At 43.8% G+C, this 15,865-nt stretch overlaps 1 protein-coding gene across 4 annotated transcripts in view; it reads right to left on the bottom strand.

Annotated features, from left to right (window-relative positions):
• Positions 1-15,865, bottom strand: part of PRKN (parkin RBR E3 ubiquitin protein ligase) — a 1,294,051-nt gene that overhangs the window by 24,383 nt on the left and 1,253,803 nt on the right. For all 4 annotated transcript variants that reach the window (XM_032407521.1, XM_032407520.1, XM_032407518.1 and 1 more), the window contains exon 10: positions 15,670-15,753. In XM_032407521.1, the coding sequence (XP_032263412.1) occupies positions 15,670-15,753 (84 nt within the window). The remainder of the gene's footprint in view (positions 1-15,669; positions 15,754-15,865) is intronic.

Raw genomic sequence — 15,865 nt, 5'->3', positions numbered from 1 at the left:
TGAGTCAGAACACTGCCTTACCTTTCAGGCATAAAGGTGACAACAAAATTTGTTTTGTTCTCACATTTTAAAAAGGATTACTGTGTCTTTTAGGGTAATATATACACGTTATTATTAATAATGTACAATTTCAAATTAGAAATAAATATATTAGAAGTCATTTCTATATAGATATAGATGCAGAATATATGTATGTATTTAAGAACTCACTGGAGTACTAGTATGTAATAGAGTGTCCGGCTGAGGCATGTTATAGGCTACTAGGCTACACTCTCGCCACGAGTTCCAAACTTCACAGGCCACACTTTCAAATGAAATTTAGAAGAAGATTTTTGATGATGACAATACCAATGGCGATTTCTGCTATGAGTGCGATGTGTACCACACAGCTCTGTTGGATTAGATGTCCATAGTACGGCCCCGTGGGACCTTCAGGGCTTCACAGAGGGGAAGGAACACAAAGAATGTCTATTAGCCTATTTTGAGATTGATGAAGAAATGGAACAACATAAAAATTAAGAAGCAAGATTATTAACAGCTATCATATATTGGACATTTAAAAGTGCTTTGTGTTCAAGTATTATTACAAGTTGACAAATGGGGAATCATCTACACTTGATCAAGGAAGATAAGCTAGTTTGTATTTTTGATAATGAAGATCTCTAGTTCACGGCTTGCTTAGCGAAGTAATTAACTAAAATTTCAACGTAGACAGGATTTTGAATATGGAAGCACCACTGATGCGAAGAGCAAGCCAGAGCAGTGCACACAGCCTGTCCTCCGTGTCAACTGAGGCTATTCTGGGACGAAGCAGGCTATTATTTTTGCTGTAGCTGACACAGAAATCCATTCATTCCGTAAGCAAGTGTCGGGCGCCTATGATGTGCCAGGCACTGTCCCAGGTCCTAGCGATGCATCAGCAAACAAAAGGGATGACAAACAATCAAACACAAACCAAAACATCCCTGCCTTGTGGCGCTTACATCGGCAGAAGAGTGCTGCTCAGACCTGCACGTGTCAGCATCACCTGGATGGCTCCTTGAAATGCAAATCGCTGCGCGTCCTCCCAACAGCGCCAGCCCAGCTTCTGAATCAGGTCTGGGGTGGGGCCCGAGGACAAGCTGTTTCAAGGGGGTCTGCCTAGTCTCCCCAGCCTGATGTGATCCTACAGAGAGTGTGTACACTGGGATGGGGATGGATGAGGACAGAACTGCCTCATCCCGCTCACTGATTTGTCAGGCTCCGAGCTAGGCATTGTGCGTGCATCATTTCAATAAAGCCTCCTGATTTTACAATATCACATTACAGGCGAGCAAAGCATAGCTTTGCAAGGTTACATGATTCACTTAATAATGACTACAACTAATGTATCGGTCAAGATTCTCCAGGGAGACTGAACCAACAGGATATACATATGCATGTGTAAAATATACAGATTCATTTTAAGGAACTGGCTCATGGGATTGTTTGAGCTGGCCAGTTCAGTATTTGTAGGGCAGGCTGGCAGAGTTCCTGTTAACAGTCTTCAGGCGGATTTCCTTCATCTCTGAAAAACCTCCATCTTTGCTCTTAAGGCCCTCAACTGATTGGACGCGGCCCACCCACATTATGGGTATCTGCTTTACTTAAAGAAATAAATAAACACCCAGAAGCGTAGTGTTGGTGAAATCTAAAAATGCGTTCACAGCAACAACTAGACTAGTGTTTGCCAGACCAGTTGGGCTCCGCTGCCTAGCCCAGGGTTACAGAAAGTAACCGTTACGGCTTGCCGTGGCTGAAACTCATTTTCAAGACCAAATCTGTTTGACTTCAAAACCATTCTGGCTTGCCTTGGATTCCTCACAGAACAAGACCGGGCAGACGAGAGATGCACAAGTGGTTCTTGCTGAGAGAAATGAAATGAAAATTTGGGAAACCGCAGTGAGCAATTTAAATGTGCTATCCTTTTGTGCTTGCGTTGGGCAAGGGCTTCATTTGATTGCAGGTAATCAGATAGAGCAGATGAACCATTTTTCCCCACAAACGGTCAACGAGCCCTCCTGCAGATGACAATATATATCCCCCCCCCACATTGTTAATCTATCAACGAGTGAAGGATTTACAGCAGCCAGTAGCCAGCTCTTAGTTTTTCACATCTGCACTTCCCTCAGGAATGCCGCTCCTGTGAAAACAGTCCTTTGATTCTCCTGTCCCTGTGGTCCGTCCAAAGGGGCAAATGCTCCCCCCCCACCCCCTCGTCATCTCCTTTTGGCCACAGGTTCTTGCAAAATATCTTTTCCCTTAAGGATTTAGCGCCATCTGGTGAATGAGGGGGTGCTCTGCAGCCATGTCCCCTCTTCCTGCTGAAGAGGAAATGAGGCTTGCCAGGGAATGTTCTCCTCGGGAGGAGAAAAAACAGTCTCTGGTGTGGGGTGTGTATGTGGGGTGTGTGAGGGGTGTGGGGGTGTGAGGGTGGCATGTGGTGTATGTGTATGTGGGGTGTGTGGTGTGGGGGGGAGTGAGGGGGTGCATGGTGTGTATGTGGGGGGTGTGTGAGGTTCTGTCTGTTACACAGGATATAGACTAGCAAATTAGGGTGAGAGGTCTACATCTGGCCCTTTTCTAGCAGGCTGGCCGGGATTCCTAATCCCCCTCTGGATCCAGAAGCCATAGAGGGGAGCCCGCCCCTGCCTGGGGAGGTGTTCCAGAGCCGGACTGCTGAGGATGGGGGGACTCTGGGAAGGTGTCTGGGAGGAGGGCTGAGCTCTGGCTGGAGCTGAGGTAAGAGAGCTCAGGTAGCCTGGCGGATTGTGTCCCCCAGTGTGAACACCAGGCTGGGGAGGCTTCTAGAGAGAGGGGAGAGGCCCCGTGGGAGAGGCTGAGCCCCAGGAAGTGCTCAGCCGGGGCTCAGTGCGGGCTCTTCCTAGAGTGACGGCTCCAGAAAAAAAGGAAGCAGTCTGAAGGACAGGAAGGTCCCTGGAGAGACAGAGACCTGGTCTGTGTGCTAAGGGTCTGTCTCTGAGGTCCGGTCCGTGTGTCCGCGTGCGTGTGCATGTGTGTGTGTACGTGGGTGCATGCATGCCTCCCTTTGTCCTAGGGTGTTGTCTTTTCATTTTCTCTCTCTGTAATGCCTGACATTTTTAGCATTCAACCTTAAAAATACCCAAAGCCCAGGTTTTACCGTTTTGTAGTACTTTACAACTTATAAAATGATTCACACACATTCTCATTTTATTATTTATAGCTCAGTAGATCTTACTGGCCCCATGCGGCAGGTGAGGAACAAGGCTGTTAGAATTTGAGTGACTTGCCTGGAAGTGGGGAAAATCAGAACCAGTTGTTGTGAGTACCAGCCCCGCTCCCCCAGAGCCCACCTCTCATGGGCTACAGAGGGCTGGTGGGTCTGGGCACTCACTCGGCTCCTGCGCCCTGAGCCACGCGCTGGGAGGCACCTGCGCGGATGCATCACCGTCCCTGGCGTCCGCGCCCCCACCAGGCTGCGTCCAGACCCGAGGGCTTCAGGGAGGTGGTGACCAATAAAGCTGCTTTACTTAAACCAACGAGTGATTCCGGAACTACACTCCTAAATAACCGGGACCTGTACCTCTGGGAGAATAAAGTTCACCTGGCTCCCAGTTCTGGGGCAGCGCTTGTGCGGAACGCAGAAAATGGCCCAGAGATAACGGGGATGAGATACGGAGGCAAAACAGATCCAGGAATCCAGGCTCTCCTGAGTGTCCTTGTCTCATTCTCCTCCCCAGGGAGGCACCCCTCCCGGCCTCTGGCTGAACACCCGAGGAGGCTGGGGTAGGGACCATGGCTGAGGGGTAAGCGACTGGACACTACATCCTCGGCTCCAACCTAGGCGTCCCCTCCCAGGTGCTCTATGCATCCATCCCTTCACGCCCTGAACACCTGCCCTCAGACGTCCAAAGTGAGCTGTCTCTCCCTGCACACTCTGCTTTTGCTCCAGTGTTTCCTCCTCTAGGGAGGGCACCATCATCCACCCAAGTTAGAAATCTGAGCACCGACCTGAACTTCTGCTTCTCTCATCCTGTCTTCTAGCTCACTGACAAGGTCTGCAGACCAGACCTCCAACCCCACCGCTCGGCATTCCTGGCTGCCCTCACCAGTGCACCAGCCATCTCTCTAGTCTTGGATCTGGTGGTGGACCCTCTGCCACATCTCGCCCCACATCAGCTGCTGTGAATTTTGGTGCTGCTGGTTCTTCACTGAGATGCTACCTGGGCCTTTCCCTCAAAGAGCATTCGTGGATATGGGGACAGGCCACATCCCGTGACGTGGATGCATGCTGAAGGCCAGCCTCTGGCCCCCTGCCTTGAGGCAGACAACTCTCAAGAGCCACCTGACTTCCCAGCCCCACCCCATCTTCTGTTCAGCTCATCGGTGTCACCTCCTCCCGCTGCTCAATCCTGCCTCCTTTTCCTCCCACAGTGCTGCTCCTGACAGTGTTCCCCAAGACCCTCCTGTGTGCAAGTCTCAGAGGCTGTCTCCCTGGGAAACTGACCTATGACAGCTGGGTAGCAGGAGTGGTCCTAGGACACAAACTCTAAAATGGGGGGTGCAGGTAGAGACCCACCAGCTGGTGGCCATAAAGGAGGCTGTTATTGGTGGCCGATGAGCACTGGCAGCCTTGAGGGGGTCCGGGGCTGCAGAGCGCTGTGCAGAAGGCCAGGCTGCCATGCGAGCATCCTGTCTCTGGCCATGCTCCCATGGTATTCAAGCTGTCTGTGCTGGGAAAAGACCATGTGGAGTCTATTGCAAGCCAGAGGAGGATCACAATGATGGTATCTAGGGCTCTGCAGCTAAGAGTTATGCACACCAGTTGGAATAAAGCTCCTGGTGTGCTCTGGAGCCCTGTGTGGCTGGAGCGTCTAAGCAGCAGTGCTTTTGATAGCAAATGGTCACGTTCAGTAGTCGGGGCTTTAGTACGGCACACAACCCTGGGCTTGGACCACTGGGGGTGACAGGGGTGCAAAGGCCTGGCCCCTGTGATGCAGAGCAACTCTGAAGGACTGTTCCTGCTCCAGAGCACTTTGTAGGACTGTTGTAGCTGCACCACCGTTCAACCCCCTCCGCCCAACCCTGCCCCCTTCGCTCTGCACAGTGCTCCCCAGGGCACCCTCCAGTATACTTGCTCTCAAACCTCTGGTCGCAGGGTCTGCTTCCTGAAAACTATTACAGTTACCTACTGTTTCTCTTACCGCAGCTAGTGATTTATCTTTCTTTCTTTCTTTTTTTCTTTTTTTTTTTAAGATTTATTGATTTATTTTTAGAGGGAGAGAGAGGGGGTGAGCATGAGCGGGGGGCGGGACATAGGGAGAGGGAGAGAGAGAACCCCAAGCAGACTCCCTGCTGAGTGCGGAGCCCGATCCCACAACCCTGAGATCATGACCTTAGCGGAAACCAAGAGTCATATACTAGCCCCGCTAGCGATCTTTCAAAAACACCCATCTGACAATGTCGATCTTCTTCGAATCCTTCAATGCCTTCCCAGTGCCCTTAATTCCAACGTCCTTAACATGACTCATATAACCCTTTATTTGCTACCCTCTGCCTATTTCTCCAGCTCGGTCTATTGCTACTGCCGCCAACACCTTATGCCGTGATCATACTGAGCTGCTCTCAATTCTCTGAACATGCCCTTCTCCTTCATCTCTAGAACTTTGCGTACTTCATCTCTGCCTAGAGCATCTTTAAGTCCTGTCCTTGTCTGGATAGCTCATCTTCTCAGTCTCAGGCTTCATTTCTTCCTGTGACCAATTCCTTGAACGTCTTAGAAAACTAGATGTCATAGCATCCTCAACTTCCCTGATTGTGCCTCTCAGCATATAGTATTTTGATTATTTGTTTAGTTTTTCTATGTCACTAGATTATAAACCTCATGAGATCAAAGGCTGGGTCTGTCTTGTTTAATGTTATATCCAAAATACCTGTAGTCTTTTTTTTTTTTAATGGATCAGTTATTCAATTAGGTTCTTTGTAAGAAATTTAGACTTAATGGTACAGAGTAGATGCTTTATAAGTATTTACTGGATATCTCTTTTTTTCTTCTTTTTATTGATTATAAGAAATGAAGACTTAGCCAAAATCAGATTCAAAGTCATGTAACAAAAGGTTTAACACAGTGATTGGAGACAAAATTTTACCTATAGATACCTATAGATACCACCTCGGGTCTGGTGGTGGACCCTCTGCCACATCTCGCCCCACATCGGCTGCTGGGAATTTTGGTGCTGCTGGTTCTTCACTGAGACGTATTTAAATGAGATGTATTTAAATTTTTATGCAGTTAGCTCTCAACACTTAAAATAAGGATATTTAACATAAACACATGAATTTCAAGCTACTAAAAAATAAAATAAATCAGTCTGGAAGATCTGGTAACATTGCTCCCCCCCCATTTTTACTTAGCAAAATTGACTGGAGCTATGTCTTTCCAGGTTTGCTCAGACCCCCACAGGCTATGTACAATTGTGTTTGCAGGCAATTGTTTTAATGTGCTTTTCTGTTGCTGGAAAATTAGAAGAAAATGAAATGTATCTTCATCCTTATCAAAACATAGGAAACTCCATGAATCTGCTCATGGACACTAATCGTCTGGTCCCTGTCGGCATTTGAGTGCCACGGTGGTACAGTATTTCACTAGCCAACAATAACATACACATATTCCCTTTTCAAAATGCAGAGTGACACCACTTAGAAAGATTGATTGTCAACTCTATGACCTTGGGTGGTCACTCTCTCTCCTTATACCTTGTCTATAATCCAAGTCTATGGCATAATGTTGTGAAGAGCTCAAAATGAGAAGGTGTATTTGAAAGTGCTTTGTAAACAAGTACTATACAAACATACATTATTATTTTTCTCCCAGGCAAAATGGAGGTTTATTCTTCTAATTTAGGAGGCAGATGGAGGGAACAGTGGGTTATTGTGGGCAAACTTATTTTCTCTTATGATTCAAAAGATGGCTAAGGCAAAAGTCAGCCCTGAAGTCACTGCCCATCCGTTTAAAATTTTTTAAACTATTTATTTTTTTATTATGTAAAACAAACTACAGTGAACATTTTAGAGTTACCATTTTTTTCTGCTTTCACCCAATTATGAAAGCAAGTAGCTAGATTTTTTGCCTTTGAAGAGACATGACTCTTTGAGCTTTTGTTATGAAAGATATTTTCCATCTGAAAATTTATCCACATCGTGGTTCTAATTTCAGCTTTACTGAGGTATGATAGACATATAAAATTGTAAGATATTTAAAGTGTACAACATGACAATGTGATGTGTCATACACTGTGCAATCATTCCCTCCACTGAGTTAGTTCATCCACCACCCTCACATATTACTGTGTGTGTATGTGAGAACATTTCAGTTCTACTCTCTTAGTAAGTTTTAATTATACAACACAGTTATTCATTATAGTCACCAGGTTATACATGTGATCATTGGAACTTACTCATCTTACAGCTGAAAGTTTGTACCCTTTTACCAACCTCTCCCTATTTTTGCCATCCCCTACCCCCTGGCAACCACTTTTCTACTCCCTGTTTCTATGAGTTTGACTTTTTTTTTTTTATTCCAAATATATGTGATACCATGCAGGATTCGTCTTTGTCTGGCTTATAATGCCTTCCAGTTTCATTCATGTTGTTGCAAATGACATAATTTCCTTCTTTTTAAAAGACTGAATAATATACCACATTTTCTTTAACCTTTCATCTGTTGACAGATACTTAGGTTGTTTCTGTACCTTGGGTATTGTGAATAATGCTGCTATGAACATGGGAATGCAAATATCTCCTTGAGATGATTTTCTTTCCTTTGAATATATACTCAGAAGTGAAAATGCTGGATCATACAGTATTTCTAATTTTAATTGCTTGGGAACCCTCCATTCTGTTTTTCATAGTTTCTTTCTCCACACCCTTGCTAGCATTTGTTATCTCTTGTCTTTTTGATACTTTGTGGTTTTGATTTGCATTTCCCTGATGTTTAATGATGTTGAACAGCTTTTCATGTACCTGTTGGCCATTTGTAAGTCTGATTTTTGCATATAGATTTTATATCCTGCAACTTTACTGAAGTCGTTTATTAGTTCTAACAGGTTTTTGGTGCAATCTTTTGGGTTTTCTGTATATAATATCATGCCATCTGCAAATAGAGATGCTACTTCTTCCTTTCTTATTTGGATGACTTTTATTTATTTTTCTTGGTTAACTGCTCTGGATGGGACTTCCAGTACTATGTGGAATAAAAGTTATGGACATCCTTGTCATGTTCCTGATCTTAAGAGGAAAAACTTTCTTTTCACCATTGAGTATGATGTTAGCTGTGAGCTTGTCATATATGGCCTTTATTATGTTGAGGTACATTCCCTCTATACATAATTTGTTGTGCGTTTTTATCAGGAATGGATGCTAAGTTTTGTCAAATGCTTTTTCTGCATCTAATGAGATGTTCATATGATTTTTATCCTTCATTTTGTTAATGCATCATGTTGATTTTTAACATTTTGTTAATATATCATATTGACTGGTGGATGTTGAACTGTACTTGCATTCCTGGAATAAACCCCACTTGATCATGGTGTATGATCTTTTTAATGTATTGTGGAATTGAATTTGCTAATATTTTGTTGAGAATTTATGGATCTATGTTCATCATGGATATTGGCCAGTAATTTTCTTTTCTTGTAATGTCCCTGTCTGGATTTGGCATTAGGGTAATGCTGACCTCGTAAAATGAGTTTGGAAGTATTCCCTTTCTATTTTTTGTAAGTCCTTGAGAAGAATTGGTGGTAATTCTTTACATTTTTGCTGGAAGTCACCAGTGAAGCCATCTGATCCTGGACTTTTGTTTGTTGGGAGTTTTTTTTTTTTTTTTTAAGATTTTAATTATTTATTTGAGAGAGAGAGGGAGCAACCATGAGTCGGGGGCAGACACAGAGGGAGAGGGAGAAGCAGACTCCCCAGTGAGCAGGGAGCCTGATGAAGGGCTTAATCCTAGGACCCTGAGATCATGATCTGAGCTAAAGGCAGATGCTTAACGGACTGAGCCATCCAGGAGCCCCTGTTGGGAGGTTTTTGATTACTGATTCAATCTTCTTACTGGTAATTGGTTGGTCCAGATTTTCTATTTCTTCATGATTCAATCTTGGTAGGTTGTAGGTTTTTTCTCCACTTCTTCTATGTTGTCCAAATTTGTTGGTGTATAATTGTTCATAGTAGTTTCAGGATCTTTTGTATTCCTGTGGTATCAGTTGTTTTGTCTCCTTTCATTTCTGATTTTATTTATTTGAGACTTTCTTTCTTGGTAAGTCTTAGTAAAGGTTTGCCAATTTAGTTTATCTTTAAAAAAAAAAACCCAGCTTTTAGTTTTATTGTTGCTTGCCATTATCTTTTTGGTCTCCATGTCATTTATTTCTGCTCTGATCTTTGTTATTTCCTTTCCTCCACTCACGTTGGGCTTAGTTTGTTCTTAATTTTGTAGCTCCTTGATGTGTCCAGTTACATTGTTTATTTGAGATTTTTGTTGTTGTTTCTTGATGTAGGCATTTCATTTCAGTTTTGAAGAACTCCCTTTAACATTTTTTCTAAGGCCAGTCTAGTGGTCATGAACTTCATCAGCTTTAGTTTTTCTGGAAAACTCTATCTCTCCTTCAATCCTAAAGGACAACTTTGCTGTGTAGAGAATTCTTGGTTGGCAGTCTTTTTCTTTCAGTACTTTGAATATATCACCTCACTCCCTTCTGGCTGGCAAAGTTTCTGCTGAAAAATCTGCTAACAGTCCTCTGGGAATTCCCTTGTACAAAACAAGTTGCGTTTCTCTTGCTGCTTTTAGGATTCTCTTCTTGTCTTTAACTTTTGACAATTCACAATGTGTCTTGATGTGGATCTCTTTAGATCTTATTTAGTACATTTTGAACTTCCTAGATCTGGATATCTGTTTCTTTTACTAGGTTAGGGAAGTTTTCAGCCATTATTTCTTTGAATAAGCTTTCTGACTTTCTCTCTTCTCGCAGGATTCCAATAATCTGGATATTGGTCTTCTTGATAATGTCCCATAAGTCCTTCATGCTATCTTCATTTTTAAAATTCTTCTTTTCTTATTTTTAAAGATTTTATTTATTTATTTGACACAGACAGAGAGAAAGCTCACAAGTAGGGGGAGAGGCAGAGGGAGAGGGAGATGCGGGCTCCCCACTGAGCAGGGAGCCCCATGTGGGGCTTGATCCCAGGACCTTGAGATCATGTCCTGAGCCAAAGGCAGATGCTTAACCAACTGAGCCACCCAGGTACCCCTAAAATTCTTTTTCTCTTTTTGCTGCCCTGGTTGGATGAGTTCCACTGGCCTGTCTTTGAACTTGTTGATCCTTTCTTCTACTTCATCTAGCCTGCTGTTGAACAAGCTCCTTCCAAGGAGATACTGGCAGCTTGCTTCTTTTACTGGAATAGGCTGAAGGGAGGTGGGAAAGGTGTCTGCTGGCTTCCCTTGTCTCTGGGCAAGATTGCAGTTAGCCCTCAGATGCCTGTTAAATTGGAAGCCTTGTTCTAAGGTGGCAGCTTTTAAAGTATTTCGATAAACCCCTTTCAGGGAAAGATGGTAGATCGTGTTTTTTGCCTGGTTCCTCTATGCTGAGCCCTGGGTGGGGATAGCCAGTTAAGAACTGCTTCTTTGTTTGCTACAGTTCTGTGGGACTCATGAATGGAAGCCTCTTTGACTATCAGGGCCAGGGATCAGAGACCCGTCCCTTGGGTAAGAGCCATAGAAGTTGGGGTGCAGACTTGTGCACAAGCTCCTTCCAGGAGGACACTGGCAACTTGTGGTGGATTAGAGGGAGAAGGTGAGAGAGGCATCCTCGTGTTTGCTTGGTCTTTGGAGAGGATCACAGCCAACCCCTAGTGCCTGCTAAATTAGAAGTCTGGCCTGGAGGCAGCAGCTTTCAAAGTATGCAGGCAAACCTCCTTCATGGAAAGACTGGAAGATGGGAGGTTTTGCCTGCTCCCTCTGTGCTGAGTCCTGTGGGGATAGATGTGGTGATTGCGGTGTGCCCCGTAGGAATTGCTTCTGTGTTTGCTATAGTCCTGTGGGTCTCATAGTCATAAGCTTTATTGGTTTTCAGAGCTAGGTGTTTGGCACCCAGTCTTTACAGTTGGGGTGCTAGATGTAGGGTCCAAACCCTTCGCCCTTCTGGGAGAAGCTGTGAGTTGGGGGTTCCATACTGATTGTATGGCACAGTGCTAGGAGTAGGGTTTATGGCAAGAGTGTGTCTCAGCCTTTCCTACCCATTTTGATGTGGGTATTTCCTTATTCATCTGATATGTAGGAGTCACTCAGCTAGTTTTTGGATCTCTATCAGAGGGCACTGCCCCATGTGTAGCTGTAGGTTTGGTGCATCTGTGAGCGCAGGGAGCTCAGCAGCCTCTCTGTCACCATCTTGGATGACTCCTCTCCACCATTCTTGTAGAATGCTTTCCCGGCTTCATGGTGAGAAGGGAGGTTTGGGGATGAAGGAAAGAGCTGTCATTCTTTCAAACAGCACTTAATGAGTACCTACTATATCCCAGGCATCCTGGGCACTAGAGGTTATAAGGACAAAATAGGTACAAACCTTGCACCAACAAAGCTCTGAATTTTAGTGAAGAGACAGGGAAACAATACTTCAGTGTGATGAATGTATAACAGAAGCATTTACAGTTGTAAAGCTTCAAGGAGGTAGTAGTGTGGGCAGATGGCTTCATGCAGGTGACATATGATCTGGGTCTTGAAGGTTGAGTAGGAGCTTGGCAGGCAGGGATGGGTACGCTCCCTTTAGACACTATAGATTTGTTAACTCAGTGAGAGCAGTCACTGTTCCCAAACTACTTTGATCAGCTACTGCCACTGAAAATGATTTCCTTTGTGGCTTTGGACAATGCCATTAAAAATCCAGAAGTCTCAGTTTTCCTTCCAGTTGAATAGGGAGAATAACATCTACTCCTTGGAACCACTGGGAAAATTAATCAATTTATGTGGTTTGCAAGATCAAGTGTTTACTTATTAGAAAGACTCCAGAGGGGATATATGGAAGGAGACAGAACATGAGGAGGAGAACAAGCAGGCAAGAACAAGGGGAAGCAAATAGGACTGGACTCTCATTAGCCTGTGATGGATTGATCTTCTGTCACCGATTTCCCAAACTCCCAGCAGTTTCAACCTAAAGCTTGCTCAATATTTTAAAACCAATTTAAAACCAATTTTTGAGTTTGCTTTTTTTAAAGAAAAATATTGCATTAATCAAAAAATGCATTAAGTTTAGGGTCAAGCAGCCTAACTGATGAAAAAAGCCTGACTGGGCTCCATTAGACATGGGCTTGCTTGGCTGGATAATGTAATATCAAAGACTAGAAACCACTCAGCTTTCAAGGGAGAACAGTGGAGAGCAGGCACAAATACTGAAAGGAGAAACCTTACAGGTGAATTGAATTGAAAGGAAATGTGAAGAGGGTTAATGAGGGTACTTTGTTAGTACAAACAAAATCCAGACACGACGCTGCATCCAAAGCCTTCAGTTCCAAGAGGGGGCCTGCAATTAGATTTTATTGTCAGATGTGTAGAGAGTCCTCCTTTCAAAGATTTCGTATCAGTGGAATTGCAGAGGTCATCTGCTTTTTGAGAGAAATAGAGGGAACAGACAACAAATTGGTCCTACTAAAATAAAAGTCCTTTCTCTTACTGAATGGAATTGGGTCTTTTAGTTTGATGAAATAGTTCACGTGGTTCATCCTTTTCCATGTCCAAGAGTAGCTATGATTGAAATCAGGAGGCTTTGGAGACTTGGTAAATCAGATCATAGAGAATTCACTGGTTATTCTGTATTTTTTACCCTCCTCTGGCCTGCACCTGGAAGGCTGACTCCCCCAGGCTGTGTTGCTAGGACCCCTCGAGGTTGGCTTTTGGTTGGATGTGGAGACATCAGCAAGAGATCGGAGGGTGGGAGAGGGAAGTGGAGATGTCCATCTTCATTCCCTTCCTGCTTGGGGCCCACTTCTGGCAATGCTGGACCCTCTGTGGTTATACTGGCTGTCAAGAGGCCCCACTTCCATGGCTCCAGCCCCCAGGGTTATTCCCTGTGTGACACCATTTCCTTCTTTTGTCCCTTCAGGCCTCGGGCGGTCATGGCTCCCCACTGACGGTGCCCTTGGAGGCCCTCCATGTTGTTTGGGTTCTTGCGACTCTTCCCCACCACTGTAGGTCATCCATGACCTTTTAGTTAAAATCTCTTCATGTGCACATTTGAGTTGGATTCTTTTTCCTGTAGGACCCTAATAAATCAGAGATGTAGGGGAAAAGGGCAGCAAAACCCCAAGAAGTTGCCTTCTGTTCTCAGGCAACAGTGGATAGACAGACTCTTCCAGCTCAGTTGGTCAATTTGTTTTGTTTCATACCATAAGAGGGGTATGAGGTTGGTCCAGCAGCTTGAGCAAGGAAGGAAGGACCCTCGTTTCAGGGAGGTCTTATTGAGGGCCACCTCTTCCTGAATTCTTTCTGGGATAACTGTCCTGAATTAACTATTCTTTTTCTGAATTCCTATCATACTGATTGTTTGTGCAACCCTTGTGGCATCTAATAAAGTAGTATAAAGTCTGTGAGAGCAGGTACTTTATCCCCAGAGCCTAAAACAAAGCCTAATGATTATAGGTGTTTAACACATATTTGATGCATGAATGAAATAATGTCTTTTTCTTTATAGATGTAACGATCGCTCAACATCTATTAAATATCTGTGCACCAGTTAAGTTATTTGCCTCTGTATCTTTGTCCATGCAGTATTTTCTGCTGGGATGTTCTTTATCATCCTTAACCCACTGTCCTTTTGACAAACTCTGATCTACCTTCCATGACTTTTCTGGGGAAGCATTATACAAAGCTATAGATTTCCTAAACTTCGTTTTAGCATATCAATATTGTTATATATTTTCCTTTAAGTCTCCCCTATGACTCCTTTATGTGACTCTGAAGAAAAATATATTTATCTGCAGGGGTGCTTGGGTGGTGCAGTGGGTTAAGTGTTTGACTCCTGATTTGGCTCAGGTCACGATCTCATGGTCATCGGATCGAACCCTGTGTCAGGCTCTGTGCTCAGTGAGGAGTCTGCTTGAGATTCTCTCTCTTCCTCTGCCCCTGCCCCTGCTCACTCTTTCTCTAAAATAAATAAATAAATCTTAAAAAAAAAAAATACTTACCTGCAGTTTTCCAGCAGAATGTCTGGTGGATACAAATACCTGATTTAATGTTTGCTAATTGGTAGTCTTTGCAGACACAGGCCCCTGGGTCCTGGTCATCTATGCTTAAGGCCAGCTCTAACTTTCTTTCTCCCACTTTCCTGAGTTGAACATTAAGGTTTGAATGGCTTTAAAAAATTCTGGGGGGTTACCTCAATCTTTAACACCAGGGTTGGTTAGTTCTTCTTGAATGGAAGCCTTTGTCCATGTTTGTGGTCATAAGAGCATATGGATGTAAGTTGCTAGACCAACTCCATTTCTTGGCATCTTGGTCTAGTCTAGCTCTTCTGGGCTGCAGTGGTGCTGAGGCAGGGGTGTCTCAGGGATAATATTCCTGACATCAGTATGCAGTGAGCTCGTATTTGAACGCCCCTGGGCTAAAATCAAATCACCAGAAAGAGTATTTGCTGCCTCTGTTGCAGAAATGGCAATTCAGACCTGTCTCCCAACATGCTTCTGGCCAACATTTTAGAAGCCGATGAGAAGACCTGAATTCACTAGTTATGTTTATGTGGTTATGTTAACATTAGTAAGTAAGCCCACAGAATACCTTACAAAGATATACTTCTTTATGCTCTTTCAGAACATTCAGGTATTTTAAATTCTGTACTGTAAAATTAAAATGTTCTGAAATTTCTATGTCTATTTATGAGGTTCCTGTCAATAAAGTAACTAAAAGATTTATCTGGTAGATTTGATGTTTAAAACCTTGTTAACATCTCTATCAGTAGAAAAATAGTGAGCAAATTCATCAACTGTGCTGAAATTTTTATTCCTTTCCTCTAAGGTTTGGCTGATCATAATTAATAAATAAAAGAAAATGTATTTGCATTTCCCTAAGCTTGATATAGTACATTGGAGATTAAGGCTCAGTAAACATGTTCTTTACCTAATCAAGACTGAAATACAATTTAGCATACTTCATGATACTGCTTAGAAACAGTAATATCCTTGCATCATATAATACTTCTACGCACATCATTCCTGGAGATAGCTTCACCACTGATTTTAAACAAGGCACTTCTGAAAAAACTATAAATGTGGGGTTAATATTGATTGCTCTGATTCAGAAATTGTTAAATTGTTTTCTCTCTCCTCTAAAGACTCCTCTGATCATGCTATGTTCCTTTCCCCTATTCCATATACCCCTGGGGCATATCCCAATGGCCATCTACAGCCCTACCCTGAGGAGGTGGGTGGTTCTGGGAGGATCGTGAGGGTGGGATAGCCAGAGTCCCATTCCCCGTGGCTATAGGCTGCTAGTCTGGTTTTGGGTTTTTGGTTTTGTTTTTTTGTTTTGTTTTGTTTTGTTTTAGATTGGAACCCTCTTGACCTTAAGGAAAAAGCTTCTGTCTCTCACCCATATCCCGAGCCCTATTTTGTAGAAGGAAGAGGGCACTCTACCTGAGTAACTGCTCCTGAGGCTTCAAATAGGGTGCCGCATTCACCTTCATGGTACGCTTCCTTACAGTCCCGGCAGAAGACGAACTGCGGAAGAACACACACGTGTTAGGGATGGGTTTGTTGGCTGCATTTGGACCTAACGTGTTTTTCCTTTTCCAAGCTCGCTACAGTCATTCCTCCGACTTGTGTGATGGCT

This window comes from Phoca vitulina, unplaced genomic scaffold (assembly GCF_004348235.1).
Source record: "Phoca vitulina isolate PV1807 unplaced genomic scaffold, GSC_HSeal_1.0 scaffold9, whole genome shotgun sequence".
Lineage (NCBI taxonomy): Eukaryota > Metazoa > Chordata > Mammalia > Carnivora > Phocidae > Phoca > Phoca vitulina.
The sequence above is the reverse complement of the archived record's forward strand: the minus strand, read 5'-3'. Positions and strand labels throughout refer to the sequence as shown.